The sequence below is a fragment of the Pempheris klunzingeri genome, chromosome 20 (genome assembly GCF_042242105.1).
Source record: "Pempheris klunzingeri isolate RE-2024b chromosome 20, fPemKlu1.hap1, whole genome shotgun sequence".
NCBI classification, from domain to species: Eukaryota; Metazoa; Chordata; class Actinopteri; order Acropomatiformes; family Pempheridae; genus Pempheris; species Pempheris klunzingeri.
The window spans coordinates 4,845,447-4,867,636 of NC_092031.1; the positions used below are offsets into that span (position 1 = coordinate 4,845,447).

The 22,190-nt window shown below is 43.3% G+C and overlaps 1 protein-coding gene across 1 annotated transcript in view; it reads left to right on the forward strand.

Moving 5' to 3' along the window:
- Nucleotides 1–22,190, forward strand: part of tanc2b (tetratricopeptide repeat, ankyrin repeat and coiled-coil containing 2b) — a 129,148-nt gene that overhangs the window by 81,471 nt on the left and 25,487 nt on the right. Inside the window, exons 6-9 of the mRNA XM_070851299.1 lie at nucleotides 9,305–9,453; nucleotides 13,322–13,505; nucleotides 14,918–15,166; nucleotides 20,827–20,958. Coding sequence (XP_070707400.1) covers nucleotides 9,305–9,453; nucleotides 13,322–13,505; nucleotides 14,918–15,166; nucleotides 20,827–20,958 — 714 coding nt within the window. The remainder of the gene's footprint in view (nucleotides 1–9,304; nucleotides 9,454–13,321; nucleotides 13,506–14,917; nucleotides 15,167–20,826; nucleotides 20,959–22,190) is intronic.

The window sequence follows — 22,190 nt, forward strand, 5'->3', positions numbered from 1 at the left end:
CCCTGCATACGTGAATTTGAATCACAATATTGACTTGCTTTCTTTTTTGGTGATGATTTCACCAAAGGCTTCGTGTGCATGCTGACAATCTTGGGAATAGAGATCAGCTTTTTAAATTTTCACATTGTCCTTTAGCTTATTTACTGTCACCAGTCCCCTCCCCTCCCTTCTCTTGCTGTAATCTCACATGTGCACTTGCATACATTCCACATGCATATTCATATTCACACCCTCACATCCAGAGCATGTAACACACATCCTTTTCATGGCCACGTGCATCTGCACACACAGACTAGATATATTTATTCATAAGCTCATTAGAGGAGTGGATTTGCCTGCTGCCATCCATCACACTGTCACCCATCCCCAGCTTGGCACACACTGACAACAGAACTGCAGGAGAGAAGTCCCTGGGATTTAGTCTCCTGGAGCCGGTGCTATAGAGGGGATTTACTCCAATAGATAGAGTGTTGCTTCACCATTTTATAGAGGTGAGATCAGGCTGGCAACAAACCAAAAGAAATGGTAATCTCCCAGTCACCATAGTTTATCAAAAGCTGATGTTGTGGGGGTTTGTTAAAAGATGCTTTTAGCCTCTTAGCACAGTCATTGTCAGCTGACGTTCAGCAGCACATTAAAGCTTTGGAGTTGCACAGGTATGCTGTAAAATATATTGAAATGTAAAAATTGTCGAAACATATGAGAGACTCACCGTCATGTGAAAGCTGAGTCCGTCACACTCTACTTGTGGCTTGCTACAAGCTAGTGCAAGCTGTTGCAAGCTTGTCACTGCAGGTGCAAGAGCAGCTTATCAAAATAAGGCAGGACTGTGGTTTGAAAGAGAAACCGAACTGCTGAATTGCTCCCTTTTTTTCTTCGACCCAACCATGCGAGCTTTTCAAGACGCGAGAAAAACAGAAAAATACAGAGGCACTGTTGAATATTTGTGAATATTTTTTGTTATATCTTAGTGGTCGATGGTGTTGTGATGCAGAATTTTTTTTGTACAGTGGCAGAAATACTTACCCCAACACTTCTTTTCCTTCTTTTCCGCTGAAATTCAAGGGTTTTTAACTAATTCCCATTTCCATGAACTATCTGCTGTGTCCCTGCTTTCCTTACTTCCCTATAATAGAAAACAGAAGCTCTGCTCAAGTGTGTAAACAAGTGCTCTCTAGATGAGCCTTTGTGGATTCACCAGTTGTGACCGGTATTGCCAAACAAATGACACTTGCTTTACTTGGGTTTTTCTTGGAGGTTGAAATGTGAAAAAATATGTATAAAAAGGATATTTAAGTTTATATCGTATTTAATATGTTTGACACATGTGTACAGCACCATGGATTAGCTTGTTGTCCTTTTGCAGTTGCTTGTTTTGTACTTGCATGTAGGCTGGACACCTTTAGGTGTATAGGACTTTAATGAAAAAACTATACATTCATTCATTCATTCATTCATTCATTCAGTAACTATGGAAATGCCTACTTTTATCCTCACTCACAATTATAAGTTATTTCTTGAGAGATACATTTTTTTTCTATGTAAATTTAACACGTAATTAGAAAAAAAACGAGTTGCCAGTTCAGCTGTTTGTCAGGCAGAAAACATCAAGTATGTCTGTGATGGTGGTTGATCCAATCGTGGATAACTCTGGTCCCTTCTTCTTCCTGGCTGTCAGTTGTAGTTTCTCACTTTGGCATCTGTGCTGGCTCACTTCCTAGATGTGGTCAATGAGCGGAGTCCTCTCCAGATCATACCAACACAGAATTAACACTCTGTGTGTATGGCAAGTGAACGCATCCACTTTACGCACATACACATAGCTCTGAAGGAGTTCTTCATTTCCTCTGCCAAGGAGATTTGTTTTTGTTTGTTTGACTGCGTGTTTGGTAGTGAGCAGAGTATCTCAGCTCTCGACAGCAGATTGCAGCAAATGGGTGGAAAGTTAGATCATGGAACAAGGAACATGTGATTAGTTCTATTGTAATCACTTAAAGGAATCCCTTAACTTTCATCTAACGCCATCGTCAGGTCAGGTTTTTAAAATATGTTAATTGTTGCCTAAATACCTTAAAACTGCTGTACTTGGTGTATAGTCCAAATTAGCAAGTATTAATTTGCTAACACTAAACTAAGATGGTGGATATGATGCAGTACGTGACATGAGCATGCTAGCGTGCATATTTTAGCGTTTCGCTCAAAGCACTGCTGTGCCTGAGTAAAGCCCCACAGAGCCACCAGCATGGCTGTAGATTCTCAGTCTTGTTCAGATAAAATGAAGGATTACATGCTCACTGGTGGCTTGAAATTCTACCACTGCTGTACATTATAAAGCCCTTTTAAAACCCATTAGATTACCAGAATTCGAAGGGGAAAAAATGCATGAAATGCTTCTTACTATCCTATACTATAATATTTATTTTTATTATGTATTTTGCATTGACTTAAAGTCTGTGCTGCTGTCGTAACATGATCTGTCTCTGTTTGTCTTCACATAAAGACATGCAGTGTATAGACAGGCAGACAGCTCTACTCCCCACCCATTACACACACACACACACACACAATACTGGCATTAGCTGTAACATGAACCAAACTAAAAGTAGAAAGCAGCGTATTCTTGTTGTGCAGTCATTGTTGCTTGAACATATGTTTCAACTGCTGCTCGTGCCTTCGCGCTCACCCCTCTCCGGTTCTGCACAGTGCTGCTGCAACGGATAGCTTTGGACATGTGCACTCACCCTTGATGAGAATGGTTAACAGTTGCAGCATACAGTACATAATCTACGTTAAAGCCTTATTTAACCAGATTAATCAATTAAGAGCAAATTATGCTTACCTCCTGCACATACCAAGCCTCCACACAAATAGAAAAGAATGGGGTTGAACAAATGAGCCTTGGGTCAGAGAAAATATGCTTAGAAATATGTGCTGACTATTCTATGTAACTCTGAAGGTCACACTTCTATAAAATGATGTAACAAACGTCACATGCTGTCTGCTATATTTATTTACAAGTTTCAGATAATTCAGTACAACCACAGTGTGGGAAGCATTTTGGTAACATCATAGCTGGGTGGAGCACCAACACAATCAGTAAAGTTATGCCAACATCTTTGCACAGTTGTTCTACTAAATATAGAATCCCACTGAATGGGTGGTAAAGTTTTGTTTGGCATTTCTTTCTGTGGGTATGTGTTCATCGCTGTAAAGACTCCTCTCTTGTGCTTCGTAGACCCGCTACTGCTGCCACAATCTATGCAGTCGTGATACTACAAGTTGGTCCCTGTACCGTGCCCAGAAACTCAGAAAAAGATTGTGTCACAACATCCACCCCCGGCTTTCACTCACCCTCTCTCGCTCTCTGAATTTCTTGTTGATGGGACTCATTTGATGTCTCAGACTTTGTGCTTGAGTCAGGCGCGAGAACATTCCAAAAATGGATCTCTGTCGCTTTCTTGGTGTGATTATGACACAGGACAAATAGACACAATAAGCTGATGTATTACATTCCTTCTTTTTAGTTAAAAGGTCCATCTGCTTTGCTGCTTTGTGGACTCCTGCTTCATGAAGGACATGTAGGCTTATAGGGAGGAAATATCGTGGTATTTTTACATTTCAGTGGATGGTTGAGGTTCTGCAGCTGTATTGGTTCGCCCTAGCCCACCACCTGATTGCCTATGCTGCTTGTTTACTCATGCTGTAGGTTTATTTAACCCAAAGCAAACACAAAGCCACCTAAGAAAGCCTTCAGGATGTTTTCATTTTATCAGTGTGCTGCCTCAAGTTCATAAGCTCTCTGTCTTCCTCCCTTTCTTTCCTGTCCCTGTCGCTCCTCTCTTTCTCGTCTTCTTCCATCTCCCTGAACTGTGTGCGTTTGTGTGTGTCTGTCTGTGTGTGTCTCTACGTGTGTGTGTGTGTGTGTGTGTGTGTGTACATGTCGTCTCCTTCTCTATATGTGTGTGTATGCTTTCTGCTCCCAGCCCCTCTGCGGAAAGCAAAGTTTGTGGAGAGCCCTCGCATTCCACAATCAGAGCTTGGCTCCCCTACACACACCTCCACCACTGCCAAGAATCCAGACCTGGACACATACTGCCCTGGTAAGTTTTTAGCCAGCTCATCCCTCATGTCGTGTTACTTTTTGCATGTTGGTTCTTGTCTGTGAATGCAGTAGAGCGACAAAGAGAGATGGTTATGTTTTCGCCAGCTATTCTTCCTGCTGCTGCAAAGACGAAAACACTGCTAAGGTCATTAATGAAATAGCTTTGCTGGTGCCCACAGTGTCCATCCTCATTGCCTCCTCCCTCCCTGTCTCTCTAATCCTCCCTTGCTGCTTTCTCGCTCTGCTCTCCTCCTCGGACGTAGAGCTTGTTTAGGTGCAGCCTCTGATTTCTGTTAACTTCACAGTCGGTGGTTCCTCGGTAATCCTGTGGACAGTCCAGATTTCCCTCTACCCCCCTATCTACCCTCTCTCCTCCCTCGTCTCTCTCCTCCTCGCGCAGGGAGGACAGTAAAGCGGGTCACTCGAGGATAGTTCTCTGCTGAGATTTGGTTCTAGTATATCTGCTTTCTCATCTTGCCTCTCCTCTTCCTGTCGCCACTGAGAAGCGCAGTGTTAGCTTCCTGACCTGTCTTGTTGGCTCGACCTCTGCTGGCTGTGTGGATTTGTTAACAGAGCAGGACGATGCTGCAACACTCCAGAGTTGGATGAGAGAAATAGTGATGGGGGGTCTGAGGGCCTGGCTGTTGTAACTTAGCAGGAAAATGGTCGACAGAGTGCTACCAGCCTTCTCCGTCTGTCAGCCTCTTCTGCTGAGTCTCTGCTCGATGGGAGCTCTAAGTAGGTGATCTCTCTCAAGAAATGTACTAGATTTTGTATGTAGTACGTTTTTATAGTATTTCTTATTTCTGTACAAGTCTAAGTAGTATGCAGCACCTTAAGATAGACTTATTTCTGTCATTTCTGGCTTGCTGTTGAATCTCATGTATGAAAAAATGTTGACCCTTCCTTTATTTTGCATCAATCCTGTGAAATAGACTGTGTGGAATAAGCTATCAGTTGCAATGAGCCGCTAAAAGCTCCTGCAGATGTGACATTTCAGGGTTGAAATGGTAATCTCTGGCTTCATTGAGGCAGGAAAACAGTTGATTACAAACAGGAATTCTTTGATTGTGCCGTAACAATTTGAGCTGAAGAGGAACCAGGATGGCTGAGATGCATTGTCAGGGGTGAGGACTCGCACCTCCCAGGTGGACAGATGGACGTCTTAGCTCTTAACAAGGGCTCCCTGGCATGAGTAGCAGCAGGGCAGTGACTTAAACTTCTGATTGCATGCCAGTCCACACTCTGCTGCTGACACTGTCTGGCGCCCACAGGAAGTCAGCTGTCAGCTGATGTTTATGATCTGCAAAGAAATTTGTGGTCTCATTAATATGGTTTGTGAATATTTTGTGAGGTAGCCTGTAAAATTCACTACCAGCCATCCTCTTTATATAAATCAGAGTGAACGCTTTTCTAGTGATGTTATTGCTCAACCGTCTTACAATAATAATTACTCAGACGATGTGCAGGCACTATGGATAAGATCCTCTATCATGGTATATGTCACTTTATATCATAAATACCTCATATACCTGTCTTAACTTTAAGTTGAGTTAGAGTCCCACTGAAATAGCACATAGCCATCCATTTTTGCAGTCAAAAAAATGTCAGTGTGACTTTAAATTTAAGAGTTTTTACTACTACTTTTTACTAGGTCCAAGGGGAAAGATTCAATATATCAATCACCTTCCAACATCCAGACCTGATACCCACAGTACTTTCATGCTTTCATGTTGTTGCTTCGATAAGATCACTACTGTTCACATGAGGAATGTGGAATTCGCTCCTCTGATCTCTTGATTAGTCTTGATAATGTGTTTGCCTGTGCGTTCATATCTGTGCTTGTATATTTACTGGTATTCATGTTTCCTCTGCTTTCAGATAGGTGTGAATCAAAATCAAAATCAACAGCTATTCTGCAAATTGTGTTCTTTCTTTGAACCAAGCAGCTTTTGCCTTTCTAAAAACATGCTTGTCATTGTTTGTGAAGAAGCATTTGCTCTCTGTGCTCTTGCTCTTTGCCCTGCTGGAGTGAAAGTGCCCAGGTATGGATGAAATAAGAGCCACCACATGGTATGTGTTATCTCACCTGCGGCCCAGGTCTATTAATACCATCACCTGTCCCGTCCAGTCCCCTGCTTGCAGCACACATGCTTCTCTCTCCCTTCTCTCGGTGTGTGAGGGCAGATCTGTGGACGGCCAGGGAGAAACAGATGCGCTTGCACAGAAACACATTCCTAGCTGCGCGCAAAGATAGTTTCTATGGCAACCATCTGTCTCCTTCGCAACTCAGGAATCCAATGGAGAGGAGTGTGCATGTTTGTGTGTGTGTGTGTGTGTGTGTGTGTGTGTGTGTGTGTGTGTGTGTGTGTGTGTGTAGGGGGGCTGGTTCAGAAACATAAGATGTGTTTTATGCCTGTGTTTTTTTTTTTTCATATTCAGATTTTATCATTAAGGATCTCATAGTGTCACTGTGATGAGAAACGCCTGTAGTATCTCTTAAAGCGAGCTTCATGTTCTCAGTGCTGTCATGTAGCTTTGAAGCAGTCTAGATGTGCGTCCTCAGTGGTTTCAGTAAGAGGTGTGTGATTGTCATGATGCGTATTTTAAGAACAAAAAGCGCTATAAACAGATCCCTTACATTATGGTTATTGATGTATTCCCTTTGATAGTAGCTCATTAGTATTGCTTACGTCGAGAGGAAGGTCTAAAAGCAGATGTACATGATGTTGATGAAATACTAGTGCTATATTATCATATTTCTGTTTCTTTGATCTATCCAATGTTCACATTTTGATTTTATTTGACGGCTCCATGATAATAGTTGTCCAATCGTCTCAGCCATGTGTCTGACTGGGGTTTTTTCTTTTTTCTTTTTGGAGTGTGAGAGTTTAAGGATGTACAAAGGGATTGCCTATGTTTAGCTCAAGGGAGTTACTGTGGACTCCAGCATCCAGATTAGAGATTTTGCTCCCACATCAAAAGAAACACAGTCAAACTGCTCGCCCCTACACAGGGTTGTCCAACAGCTGGTTGCGACAGAGATATCATTATAAAAAGCAGAAAGAGGGAACAGAGAGGGAACAGAGAGAAGGGAACTAAACAGATACTGTACAGGCGTGTCGGAGTGAGAGAGGTAGACAAAGAGATGAGTGAAAGGGACACACGCTTGCTCACAGACACACTCACACAGAGGCAGAAAGAGCCCGTGTTTGATCATGGTCACGGCCGCAAACCCCCCAGGAGCAGTTGACTAATTCGTGCTAATGTATTCACTGCTTACTACTACCAGTCTGTCAACTGGGAAGCCTTCATCGCTCCATGGCCAGACACACATGCATACAAACACTGCAGCCAACAACACACAGAATACATATATATATATATATATAAAGCTCAGAATAGCAAGTGGAAAGATGTTTTGCTTTTGTTTGCCTGCAATTTTTTCCTACTCTACTCAGCTCAGCCATCTCCTGTGATATTCGGAGATGGAACAGCGTATCCATCTACCCGGATCTCCTCCATTACTGCGTTCAGCACGGGATTTAGTGACCTTGGAGTCCCCTATGAACATATTCTGCTCCATATAGACTCAATCCAGATCCATTACTGAGCAGCCATATCCATCTCATCAAAGCTCACACATAATTAGGTGTTTTGGACCTAATATGTGCTGTGATTACCTCATTATTGGATGCTGCTGTGTGTTTTATTGAGGCTCGGCAACAACATGTCTTCCCTTTTTGCTTCAAAAGTTTTTTTTTTTCTCCCTCAGAAGGTGCCTGTCTTCCTTACTTGCTCAGAGAGACTTGGAGTCAATCTAATGAGGATCCTGACAGTGCCCTGCCTGTCCGTCCGTGAGCGAATGGAGAGGGGGGCCTGGGCTTTAGATTGCCTGTCTGTCTGTGAGTCTTTGAACAGACGAGTGAGAGGCCACAGGCTTTAGACAAGCTATCTGTCTTCAGAGAGGTGCTGTGGTGGCTGGGACTGTCTAATGGTCGTCAGTCAGGACTTAGTTACCTGCCAGTCTGGTCCAACCTGCCCGACAGGAAAACGAGAGAGGCGCAGAAAAGAGAGAGAAAACTGGCCGAGCCGCCAGCTGTCTCTTTCTCACTGCTGTTTATTTAAACACCGACCATCTCGTGTTGTTGGCTTCAATGTCATTAATGTCCGGGCCAATTCAGAGGCTTATACATCCAATCAGAGCTGTTTGTATTTAGCCACTAGTTACTCTTTTCACAACCAGCAGGGTGAGTAATTAGTGACACAGAGAGTGACACTCCAGTAAATAAAGTGAAATTAAATTGAAATTGATATAGTAGGCACCTCTAGGGCACGATAGTGAGGTGTTATTGAAAAACGTGATACCACCAATGAGGGCTTGTTATGGACGGAAAGTAACCAGGCAACAGGGCGAAAAGATGAGGTCATTAAGGGATTTTATTTTCAGTCCTATTGCAAAGTTGGCAGCTGAAATCCCTCAGAGCTACGAGTGAGTGTGTGTGTGTGTGTGTGTGTGTGTGTGTTTATGTGTGCTTTTTTGATCATCTGATCATCACGCAGGCTCACCCTGGTGTTTTCCTTTCTCTCTTTGCGCTAGGAGTCTCTGTAAACAGGATAGAGAGGTGGATACACACCCACTTTGTCTTGAAAAGTCACACACCGTCGTCCTCTCCCACACACAAACACACACAAACACACACACACACACACACAGGTGAAGGGCGTATCTCATTACGTCACGCGAGCTGCAGCGGTGATGAGTGGTGCGGAAGGAGCTGTCGACAGTGTGGAAGGTTTTAGCTCGTGAGCGTATGAAGGGGTTTTGTAAACAGATTCTTGTAGTTGTGGCTGAAGGAATTTTGGAGTTTATGTCAGAGGACTTTTTAACAAAGACGTCCAGCTGTGGTGGAATGCGTCTGTGATGCACAACTCTGAGCTACGGGAAAACTCAGGTAGGGTGTTTCACATGGTCGTCCTGAGCACAGGTGCTGTGTATCCTGTATCCGTATCTGCTGTCGCTGCTGTGGTTTACGCACAGCAAGTGTATTAGATATACTGTGCTAGCTGGAGGACATGAAGCTGCTCTTGAAAAGTTTGAAACTAGGCTGCTGTTCTGATCCTATCCACCAATGACACACATTTGTTCTCTCTCCCCCCTCTTTCACCTCCTTCCTGCTCCCCGTCTCTCTGCCTCTGCAGGGGAGTCAAGCCAGGAGCTGGGCCCCCCTCCGTCGGTGGATGAGGCAGCCAACACATTGATGACGCGCCTGGGTTTCCTTCTGGGAGACAAAGTGAGCGAGGGGCCGGCCGGTACCCAGTACAGCATGGAGGAACCCGAGGCAAGACAGGTAATGGTCTCACTAATGAACTTCCACATTCAAGTCTGCTTTGAAGACGTTACCGAGACTCATTTAGGTCTGGATTTCATTCACTCTTTCATATTTACCTACAGAGCTTCACCTTTGTAAGCCTACAGACAGAAAGTGTTTTTTTTTCCTGGCAGTGCACTGACTTAGCAGCATGAACCTGTCAGTCAAATCTCATGATGTCACCAGACAGATGCACAGTCACTTTGAGACCATTTAAGGGAGACGATGTCTGGGGTTGTGTGAGGTAAAGGACTTGTGCCAAGAAACTTGCTTCGGTTTGATTTTTACCACCCCTCTTGCTATAGATACTAATCTAATTGTTTTACTGTGTATGTGATTTTGACACATTTTCTATTTTGAGAAATTGCGCCTCAGAACTTGAACAAACATGCAAACTGTTTTGACACTAATCTGTGTCCTTGTTTACACTCGGTTTTGACAGATCTTTGGAAAACAGGATAGCCAGATCAAAAGACTTTCTCTCTAAATTGCCCTCAGAAACCACAGTGCTTTGGATTCAGAATGTATCAGTGCCTCTATCAAGCAGCAGATATCTAATTAGATTTTTGTATAACAAATGCTCTCAATCATTTCTTTCCCAGCTTATTCTTAACTTTGCTTTCATGAGTTGACATGCAGCAGGTTAGGCTGTACATTTCTCCCCTGCGCTGTAACCTTTCGGTTTGTGAATTTGGCAGTTGCGCAACAAACAGCTCTTGGCACATTGAGCCTGCTCTAAGCTCTGCAGCAGATGCCCTGCTTTCTTTACCTAAAGCTGAGTTGACAGGTATGAATTTCCCAAATTGAGGGAGGAAAACAGTTGCGGAGAGAGAGGGCGAGGGAGGAATAGAGAGGGGAGAAGGGGCAAACCTGTTGCTGAAGCGTTCAAAGCATGCCTAGGTTCGGGTTTGCACTATAGTGGTGTGGATAAGCGATTAGACTGATGGACTGCCTGTGCTTGATGTGAGCGCTGCTGTAGCAGTGGGGGTGTATAAATTGAGAGAGGTTTATTCAAGCGGCTCTTTTTAGAGACGTGACTCATACTAGCACCCTGCTGCATCGTGCACACAGCAAAAACTTATTATTTTAGATATCTGCCCCAAATACCATTCTCCAGATTGCAGTTTGTTTGATCCATTAACCACCAAATATGACAAGGATTGCCTCAAGACACCATCTATTAGCAGATTAGAGAGTTGGCTTTAGTTGTAATTTATGCATGGGAATTTTTGAATGTTGCGTTGGATTTACTGTCTTTCAGTGGAGAGCACAAATTACAGTAATAGAGCAGATTGGCACATCTGGATGTGTAGGCTCATGCATATCCTTAGCATTAGCATGCTGCTAATTCATCCGTGATGCTGAGAGTCTGTCTTAATGTTTGTCGTCACAACTCGGTTACTAACCCGTTTTGATTCTGAGGTTAACAAACAATGAAGCCGAGCAGATATCATTCTGTTTAAAGAAATCAGTGTTCGAGGGCTGCGGGTTTACCGTCTTCCATTTGACATGATTCTACTATAGCTGATGTCCCTGCTGCCAGACCTCGCCAGCTGATGGAACAAGGTGACCTTAACTCACAGAGTGCGCCGTTAATTGCCTCTCATACTCTCGTGCTCTCACTCCCTGAATAGACGCAATGCTCCAAGTTCAATCCAATCCTCATGTGGCGTTTAAGGTCACACCAGCACAAGTCGAAGTTCATTAGCCCAGCAAATAGAGTGTTTGTGTGTGTTTTCTGTGGGTTGGGGGTAAGCTCCTGTGGACAGTGTGTTCGCTGCTTAACAAAACTCACAGTTTAGAATTCATCCACTAAGCCACTACTGCTATGCACCACACACTCCCTGGCTCTTATCAAGTACACCTATACAATCGAATGCAATCCAGTTCAGTCCAGCTCTGACACATTTTTTTTTTTTTGTGGTTATTGTTGTCATTGTCAACTACATGTTTGTAACTGACATCATAGTTAGTGATGGTGCTGTCTTCTGTAAAATGTGTTTCTAATATCCCCCCTTTATTTTTGTGAATGGGTAAAGCAAAACATTAGAGATATTGTATTGTTGGAGATGCTTTGTTTTGTCCTGTGTTAAAATGAGTTAGTGAACATGATAAAAAAACATACCAGCTGAATATCAGCATGTTAGCATTGCTCTTATGAGTATGTTAGTCACTAGTGTGGATATTGACTCCTCGTCCTGTTTTATGATCATTTATCAAGCAAAAATGTCAAATATTCACTCTTTCCAGCTTCTCAATTCTCACTGTTGTATATTATAGCAAATTGAATGTCTTTGGGTTTTGGACAGCTGGTCAGACAAAGTAAGCAGGTCAAAGATGCAGTAAGCCTTTTACACAACTTTTTTATTTTCTATAGATGAAAAGATTCATTAATTACACGCTCAAGTGTAGGTGGAGCCATGCTGTCTTGGTTATTGGGAGAAATTGGGAATCAGCAGTCTTGCTAAAGGACACTTTGACATGTGGACAAGAGGATCCAAAGATCAAACCTCCAACCTTACGATTAATTGGCCTCTCGATCCATCTCTTGAGCCACAGCCTCAGGAGGCTGTCAACAGATAATTGACAGATTAATCAATAATGAAGATAATCGTTAGTTGCAGCACTACTCCCTACTGTGTGTGGGTGAGTGTTAGCGTAGTGTGTCCCTTCTGTCTTCTTCCTACAGATTAAACTAGACTAGATTTAGCCTTGAGCACCACTTCACCCCTCCTGTACTCTCTGTGTTGACCTGAACTCATCAACAGCACCATTAAGAGGAGACCTCCGTGTGTTTGTGTGCCTCCGTGTCTCATACACATAATAAGTCACTTGGCATCCCTGTTTTTCGAATCCCCCTGCATATCCATGAGCGCTGCGTGCATGCGTCTTTTAGGTATGCGTGCCTGTTTTGTTTGTGAGTGCATCTGTGGGTGTTTGCAGCAGCAGATTAGTGTGTTTTTGTTTTGTTCCCTGTGGTCTCTTGTCTCCTAACCTGAGCCGACACAGAGGAGGGTCACTGCAGGGTGCCAAAACAATGCTGGGACTGGAAAGACTATGTATTCAGAGTACGTGTGTGTTTGTGTGTCAATCATGAGGAAAATATGCATAAAAATAGGTCGGTGAGGGTAAGATACCATGTTTTCCTCTTGACAAAATCATTTTCAACAAATCATTGAACTCTATCCTGATTATAAACCCCATCTAAAGTTGTATTAGTGTTAAAGCTTTTGCAACCTCCAACATGTTTAAGAACAGTACAGTAAGCAACACCACATGTGCCATGGGACTGTACAGAATCTGATTTTGAAAATGCCACTCCCTTGTGTTTCTAAAAAGAGGAAATTACTGTTTTCCTGCATTTTCATGTTCAGGCTCACATCCCTGATAGGAGTACTAACTCTTCAATGTTTTTTTTTTTGTCTTGCGATGCTGCTCAGCTGAAAATTGAGCTGTAAGGTACATTTAAGTGACACGCATTCTATTTACAGGTTTTATTAACATTATTGGAAATAATACTAGATGTCGAGCGTGTGTTTTTTTTAAGGTGGGTATTGTCGTCTAATTTGTGAAGCTCTTACAAAGGTATATTTCAGGAAAATGCTACAAATGATTAGTTATTATTATATTTGTTTGTATGTGAAAATCCTGTGAAGGACTGATTTCACTAAGGCAGCAGGGGGCTGAGCTCTTGAAAACTGCAATATTGAAGTGACATTTTCCTCAGTATATGACTCAGATATTAAAATTCAAAGATTGTTCTCTGACATTTTTACCCGTGTGTATTAATTGAGTTGTTAGAACCACACAAAGCTTTTAAAAATACGTTTATGTGTTTCTGTCCCAGGGCCAGAACCAGAGGATCAGCCCGTGCTCCACCCTGACCAGCAGCACTGCCTCACCCCCTGCAGGCAGCCCCTGCTCCACCCTCCCCCCTGCCATGCCTGGCCAGGCTGGCAACAAGGACTGTGCCTACGGTTCTGTCACCAGTCCCACCTCAACCCTGGAGAGCAGGGACAGCGGGATTATCGGTGAGATCTGCTCACAGATCTACAAAGAACAGACTTAACAAGCATCTATAAATACAAAATACAAAAGTCCTTAAAGGATAAGGCTGGCATTGTTCAATAATTTTCTTATTGTCAGCTTTCCAACTCCCCTACTCTCTCTGAAAGACATAAATCGGGAAGTCAAACAGGAGTAAATAGTGCATTTGGTAAATTTGTGTGTATTTACAGCAGCAAAACAGTTTATGAGGGATTGAATCGAGATCAATTACAGTGCCACCAGTCATCCAAATGAAGGAACATGTCACCCATTGCAAAGATGTGGACCAGTGATGTGTTTTTGATGTGTTTTTGGACAACAGTGGAGGTATATGGCTATACAGACAATAGTTATCGGTAGGAAGAAATCATTGGTGGTTTTATTCTTTGCATGGGATTTGTGGACAGTATGAAAAAAGCATGCAAATCAAGTGAGTACCTTCCAAAGTTGCAGGCTTTTTAGTATGATAATCCTTCTTTGTGTTTTCATGGACAGTGTTTCTTGTTGCTGAGCCATAGCTGGAGATTAGTTACACAAAGAGGGAATTTCGACTTAACATGCTACTTCGGTAGATACCACTTGATTAGTTTTACAAATTGATTTAACTTTAGAAAACATTTTACATGGAACAAAGGCTGTAGACTTTGTCCCCCATTACTTACACTAAAAATTCTTCAAGAAAGCTTTTCTCTCCAGCCACTGTAAGAACAATTATTGCATCCTATAACCCTTTTAATAAACATGCTGAATGGGCATGTCTGTATTGTATTAAGACAGACTTTTGTGAAATTATCTTGTTGATGATTTCAAATAGTAAAATGCAGACGAGGCAGAGCAATAAGCTAAATTTAGAAACCAAATGCAAGCATGTCTACAAAACAAAAATCCTGACGGTTAAAAATGTGTGACAGTCAGTAGGAACACGCCTGAGGTCGTAGATTTGTCCCTATAACCCAAAATGACTCCCTCATCTGCTCTGTACCTCAGAATCTGGTAATCTGAATGCTTTTCCAAATCTGGATGCAAAACTGTATCTGTAACTGTACTGGTCAGTTTCCAGTGGGACTGTGGTACCTTTCCTCCAGTCAGACCCAGTCTGTTACCTAACTGTGGCATTCTTGCGTTGTTAGCATAAATAGCAGAGTTGAACTGCGCACTGATGTGAAGCGTTTTGCGTATGTCAAAACTGTTGCCTGGCAACAATGGCGAACACCTGCAGTTCGATGGGAGAAACATTACATCAACCTACCGCAGATCGATTCAGAGCAAGTGTGAAAAGCAATGTGTGAAAATTTCTCAAAAGTCTGCCACACTAACATTTCTCACAGTTAACCAAATTGCAGCTGTACATGAAACATAACAGCACTGAAGACGATGTTGTTTTGTTCTGTTGCAGCCACACTTACCAGCTATTCCGAGAACATGGAGCGAGGCGGCAAATACGGCGAGGGCTCCCGGGGAAACCTGAAGCTGTGGCAGTCCCAGAAATCAGGCATGGATTCGTTCCTGTACAGGGTGGATGAAAACATGACTGCCTCCACCTACAGCCTCAACAAAATCCCTGAGCGCAACCTGGAGAGCATGTCCTCCCACTCTGCCCACTCCATCCCTCTGTACCTCATGCCCCGCCCTAACTCTGTGGCTGGTGAGTCCCTTCCTCCTTCCCTCCCTCTCCTATCAAGGTAGAAAAGGAGGCAACAGTTTGTCCAAAGAGCCAGAATTAAAGTTGTTTACAGGTGCATGGGCATAGAGCATGCAAATTCTGCCCTCGTAGAGTACTTTTTCTGGCCAAAGTGGATTAAACTGCTGGCTCTGAGTCATGTGTGACCCTCGTTCTAACTCCTTTAGTGCTCCCTCTTCATCCCTTTCAAGCTTTCTCTCCTTGCTACATGAACTGAGATTCTTTCCTTTGTATTCTGTCCATTTGTGTGACTCTTGGGAGTGTATATTTAACAATAGACCACAGTCAGAGATAAAGTGTCCTTAAAAACCTTGGTGTTTCTTACCAAATTTCTGTGAGACTGTCTTCCAAATAGGCTGTCAAGAAGCTTATGTGCCACCTAGTTTAAAAATCCATCTCATTTCTTTGTGTCTTGTTGGCTATTAGCAGTGATGTAACCATTCAGAGTTTACCCATAAATACCACATATTTTTTTTAATTATGAGGATATTAGCCAGCAGTTCAGGAGGGGACGACTTAGTCTGTAAACTGCTCATATTACCAGATATTGTGTGGACCAAAATTAGCACAGATCCCAAAGCTCCAGACCACATTTCTCCCACAGATCTGGGATAAATCAGCCTAAACTTCCCTGCCTGGTCTTGGGAGAAGCCCAGTTGGGATTTGATTCGATTCAATTTGTTGTAATTTTTAAGACATTTTTTAGTCGTCTTGGGTGGAAAAAACTCTTGTTTTCACATTTCATGGGGTTATGTTGAAATTTTGGGTCACTGCAAATCCGCAGTGGTATTTTGTTAAACTCTCACAGCCCTCTGGTGTGGATAGAAACCACAGAGCAGAATAATACAGTCTGCGAAAAAACAGCTTCGGCAGAGGAACATACTGCGGCTGGAAGAATATCATACAGGGAAACTGGCATTTGTGTTGCTGACAGAGGTCTCATTGATGTGTGTTTCTTATTGTACGCCACAGCTGCGTCAAAAAGGCTCCCAAAAGTAATAGTAAATATATCAGGAAAAATGTCAGTTTCATAACGCTGAGGCAGTCCTAATGGGCCTGATTGTATTATTGTTCTCATCATCAGAGAGGCTGTTGCAGACGATGAGCTCTATTATGCACTTCTCTCACTCCCACTGGAAAAGGAGTGTGTGCTCGTGCTGCAGACACGCATATGTATATATCACTAAACAACGTAATATGTCTGACAAGGCCCGTCGCTGCAGCTATGACCCTCTCTTTATGCTGGTCATGTTCTCCTGTTTGACACTGCTGTCTGGCAGTGCAGCGACTCTGCCGGTTTTAGAGGTTCACCCTCAATCTCATTTCCGCTCCTCAATATCCAGACCTTCAAAGGAGACTGAGTGAGCTGGAGACGGCTTTAAAGACATACTATAAGCTGCAGATGATGCAACAAATAAAATAAAGAGAGAGTGAGGAACAGGAATTCTGGAGAGGGAGATGGATACATGTGGAAGAGGAGTGGAAGAGAGTTTCATAATCTGTAGGGATGGGAGGCAAGCGCCGGCTGAGGATTGGCTGGGCTCACACAGCAGTGGAACATCAAAGCCCCAGGCATTAACCGTTTCTATCCCCCAGAGTGACAGAGAGACTCGCTTTGATGTGTGGAGAGCGAGAGAGAGAGATACGGAGCGGGAGCAGAAGGCGACTGGGGAGGAAAACGAGGAGGGAGGGGGCTTCTTTATTACCTAATGAAGGCAGTGCGTTGGTAGAGCTTAAGATGGATATGGAGGAAGGACTAACAAAGACCAAGTATTAAATTTTCTCTCTCCCTTCATGGTGCTAATACTGCTCACCGAGTTTTCATTCAGTGAAGAGCTGTTAGGAAGAGCAAAACCTGACTTGCACCTTCATTACTCAAAAATAGAAATTAAATAGATACTACAGTGATTTAGTATTGTCCCACCCGTAAGTTGGGTGAGCCACAAGAGAGAAAAGACTGAATAAAGAAAGAATGGTCAATACTGACGCAGTAGAGACATTCAGACTTGATCCTACATTTCCCATAATGCACCTAGGTAGCATATTTTGCTACACCCTCTCTGCCTGATTAAAGAGCAACTGAACACAACTTTTATAAGCTTAAACACGTCAAATTCTTCAGTCTTTCCACTGTGTATTTAGAAAAAGTTAAATAACTTCAGTTGCAATAAACACTATAAAATGGGACCAGGATCAATAGATAGATTACTAGATGAGCTGGCATGAGGCATCCACGCTTGTTTAGTTTTCAGGCCCGTCTGTATTGTTAAACTGCAAGTTTTCTATGTCGGAGTGGAGTTTCACAGTGTTAAGTATGATGGGAGTGCTATTTACATTTCAACAATAGGTAATTACAGCAACTCCAGGATGAGATGAATACAGAAAAACACCCATGCCTTTGAAACTGCACATCCGACCTTGTAACACAGGCTGCATGTCAAGTCGAGTTTTTCCTTGTCATTGTCGCCTGATGCTTGCCCATGTGGGGATTCTTGAATCCTTAAAATAACTTCTGTATCAAATCCCATCAAACCTTGACCTATACAGGCTCATAAACTGGCTTTTTTTAAACAGTTCATTCACCCAAATAAAAAAAAAATAAAAAAAGCATGTTACCTCTAGCGTTAACTTGCCATGTAGACAGTTTGTCCATGTTTTGAGATATTCATATGAGATTTTGTGATGTTCACATTAATAGAAGAAACAATCAACAACTTGTCTCTCCAGAAATGGTGCATTAACTACTCCCTCTAATCCACACACCTCACTATGAATAGCTTTCATCGGGACGGACTCTTTCTTTTGTAGAGAGCATTTACAATTCCCCTCCATTGTTTTGGGGTGGATGCACAAATCTCAGACACTGATATCTCAAAACCTCTGCAAACAAAACCAAACGCTGAAAATCTTGCTGCCTCGATACCACAAGAACATATTGTTTTTTTTTTAAATGTAATTTGGGGTGAACTGACCTTTTGAAATTGCCATGTTAGAGGATCTATATACATGAGTTTATATAACTGCCCGAAGACTGTGGATTCCCGCCTCACACAAAGACTAAAGGGGTATAAAGGCAGTGTGAGATTCAGTGAACTCACTCTATTGTTTGTAAATGCACTAAATTAAGATAACAGCTCACCCGAGATAATATTTTTCAATTTGTGGGGCGGACAAGTGCCATTGATTTTCATTTTTTCCTGATTTCCTTTTGGTCCCTGATCCCACCTCTGCTTATATACTCAGTGTAATACCAGGAAATATTATTGTTTAAATACCAGGCCCTCCATTATTTATCAGCTCAAGTCATCTCTCACTCAGATGGGAAGAGAATAGTGAGGCGTTTAGAGCACCAGCGGCCACCTCATATCTGAGATGACTAGTCGACTCCCTGACTGATACTGTGACTGGCTCTGGACGGCAGCCCAGCTGGTCTCAGAGTGTGTGTGTGTGTACATGTGTAGTGCACACATGCGTTCGTGCTATCAGTCAAGTGTTTAAAGCGAGATGTGTCTGATGTGGCTGTCACCGCCTAAAGCAGTTGAGCTCTCTGGTGCACCGTTAGACTTTTTCTCACTTTCTTTTCCTTACTCTCCCTCTTCCATGCTGTTTTTCTGTCTTCTTTATTTCTTTTCACTATGCGTGCAGTCTTAGCACATTGGCTCAGGAGCTGTGAATGTGATCCCCAGCAGCCTGCTGCATTGCAGATAGAGATGATGAGCACACAGATTTGAGTCCTCACATTCAAACACAGTTGAAAGAGAGAAAAAAAAGATGAGCTTTTCCAGCACTGTAGCCCTGAGTCATTCTTCCTTGGTTTAGCCGCAGATTAATGCCTCCACTGTCTCCACTTTTAGCCCAGTTGGATGACCACCACCCCCATTCCCATCAGGGCCAAGCCTCCAGCATTCTCAGCTGCCATTTTCCCTCCATTCTGGGACACCCATGTGGCTCATTTTTGGGTCCACGGCTGGGGTGACTCAGGCAGTCAGCAGCACACACACACGCACGCACACACATACATGCGCAGTGCTTTACTGAGCTGAACTCCAGTGGCACGGAAACCACTCGTTGAACCAACGATGGGACAGGAACAGTGATGAAGTGCTGGTGAGTTTTACACCGCTGAGAGGTGGTGGGCTCAGGGACCTGCCACTTGGTGGAATTACTTTGGAGTGACTAGAGAGACAGACAGAGCATATCATTGAGAAGAGGCATGACAGTCACACCTTTCCCTAACTCCTTGAATTTGACTTGGGATCTCTAGACCTCATATTTTAAGGTATAGTGCCAGAGAAAAAGGATTCAAAAAGCTCTGGTGAGGATAAATACGCCTTAATACAACTTGGATCTTAGTTTTTTGACTCTGTCCATCAATTCTGTCAGTCATGGTCGCATTTTACTTACAAAGTTAATTGCTGATATCCGGGAACACGCTGACATTCTTAAATATCTGTCAGACAGAGCAAGAAACGCAAGCAGTCAGATGACGGGTTTTAAACAAACACCCAGGTTAGCCAAGTTCATTTTGGAGAGAAAATAATGGCAAAATGGTAAAATTGTTACCCAAGCTGTTCATTATAAACATCCAGTTTACAAACCAACCTGGTTTCCTGTGCCGTGAGGGATTATTACCATCATTTCAGGTGCACTTGTTGTTTTTCCTCCTCTTCCTCCTTGTTTACAATGTGTCCAATCATTTGACAATTTGTATTTCTTGTCTCATTTGATGTTGTAATCTTCTTAGAAATGACCTCAGTGAGTACAGTGTTTTCATAAATGCTCCAAAAACATCCAGCTGAAGTAAACTGGAGAAGAAATACACTTTAAAGCTTTAAAGGCTTTAAAGTTTCCTAGAAAATGATTACTCAGGATTCCCAAACTACTGGTTTGTTTATTTATTTCGTGCCTCTAATGTCCCATTTCTCTATCACCATCCTTTTAGCTTTTCCATTATCACTGCATTAGTAGAGTTTATTCTAACCACATTTCCTGTCAGAGCACTTTTGGTTTAATTTAAAGGGACAAACTGAAATATCCCAACCCAACAACTTCTGAATGGTTAAATCCTTTAATCTCTCCTGGATTTTATTCTTCAGAGTTTGTTGTCTTTCACTTCCCTCACCTCTAATTGAACAGTGGGGTTCAGGTGTGACGAAGAATCAAGTCTGTGGCTTACTCACACTGGCGGCGCCTAATCTCATTTAACATTCACTGGTTCCGACCGTTGGCCCTGAAGACACAGCGTGGTGTGAACAATCAGCAGCCAGCGTCAGACGACGCTCACTCCATGAATAAGACATTTGTCTGCTGAGCTAATTAATCCTGAGAGGGGCCGGATGGCATCTGCCTCGGTGCCGCGTGACAAGACACTGAGAGGAGGGAATTTTAGGACAGAACCGTGTAGGGCTGGCTTGCTCTTTGCTGTAGGAGTTAGGAAGTATGAGAGCAGGAGCCTGACAACTGCCTCAGGACACTGGCATGAACCAGTGCCGCCTTGTTTTGTGTGTGTGTGTGTGTGTGTGTCATGGGTTTGTTTACTGTATATGCCTCTCAATGTAAATAAACATGCTGACAAAGTATGTTTTTTTCCTTCTTTCTCCATCACACACACAAACACGCAACAGCTACCAGTTCAGCCCACCTGGAGGACCTGGCATACCTCGATGAGCAGAGACACACTCCATTACGCACCTCGCTGCGCATGCCCAGACAGAGCACCACCTGCGGGCCGGGTCGCTCCGGGCAGGACCTGAGAGGTGAGCAACAAGGAAGAGTTACTTGTATGGTCGCCATTTTATACCCATAGAACAACAGGACACATCACATTATGATTTAAAATGGGACAGTTTCTATGGTTCAACAACAAAAGCTGTTTGCCACAAGAGACATTGCACTGTACATGTGGGACTTTACGTGTCGACCACAAGTCACTTTAAAAACACTGTTTTTTTTTAAGCTGTGATTAGCTGGTTGTTTTAAATCAGACACGGTGTAGAAGCAAACAACAGGACACTGTTCTGGGTTTCATTCATAAACAACACAAGTCAAAGCAGCTGAGCATCTCAAGGCAAAGCTGCGTGACGAGCGAGTTCCTTTTAGAATTCAAAAATAAGTTGATGGTGGTTGATTTGCAGTTTGATAAGGTGCAGATGCAGATGTCTGCATGTACAGCGATGCCCCCATCACACCAGTGATGCTGCTGAGCTGTTGGTGGTGGACATTTCATGTTGTCAGCTGTTGTCTGTTGTGTCCTTGTGTGTGTGTTTGTGTGTGAAACAGAGGAGTGAGAGAGACTGAAGGAGTGCGCAACAAGCATTTTGTTAGGTGTGTCACTGCTAGGATAGAATTTGTCTCTGTGCTTAACATTCGCAGTCAGTATGCGCTCCACTGCACCCTGGTCAAGTCTCGCACACAGCAAGCACCTCCATGATTGAGCAAATCTCCTCAGCCTCCTCACCAAATGGCCAAATGGCCTTATGTCACAACATTGTATGTCCCTTCGCCCTTTTTCCTCTGTCACTTAGCCATTAATGAGCACCATAATGGCAGACCTCTGCCATCCAAGCGAGCACAAATATGCGTCCCTGTGTGTTTTAAACACCTGTTAAGACCCCACTTAGCTGAGAGTGCGCTCGGCCGAGCTGCGATGTGATTCCCCTGCCCGAGGGCAGTTTGCTGCAGACAAATGCAGAATGAGAGCGAGCCAGACAGAAAGAGAATGGTGGGTAGAGAGATGGAGGTAAGCACAGGGACAGAGTAGAGGATAGGGAAGAGCGACTTCTTCTCAAAGCTCCACTCTTACTGCCAGAGCCACTTGTTTCAACCTTCCTCCTCTAAGGGCAGCCAAGTGTGTTTACATGCCAACTGACTGCGTCCTAGCATGCGTTCTGCCTCCTCGGATCAGTATCAGTGCCTCCCTGAGTGAACCGCTCCTGCAGATTCACCAGGAGAGACAGAGAACCAGACACAGAGAGACAGGACGTGGAAC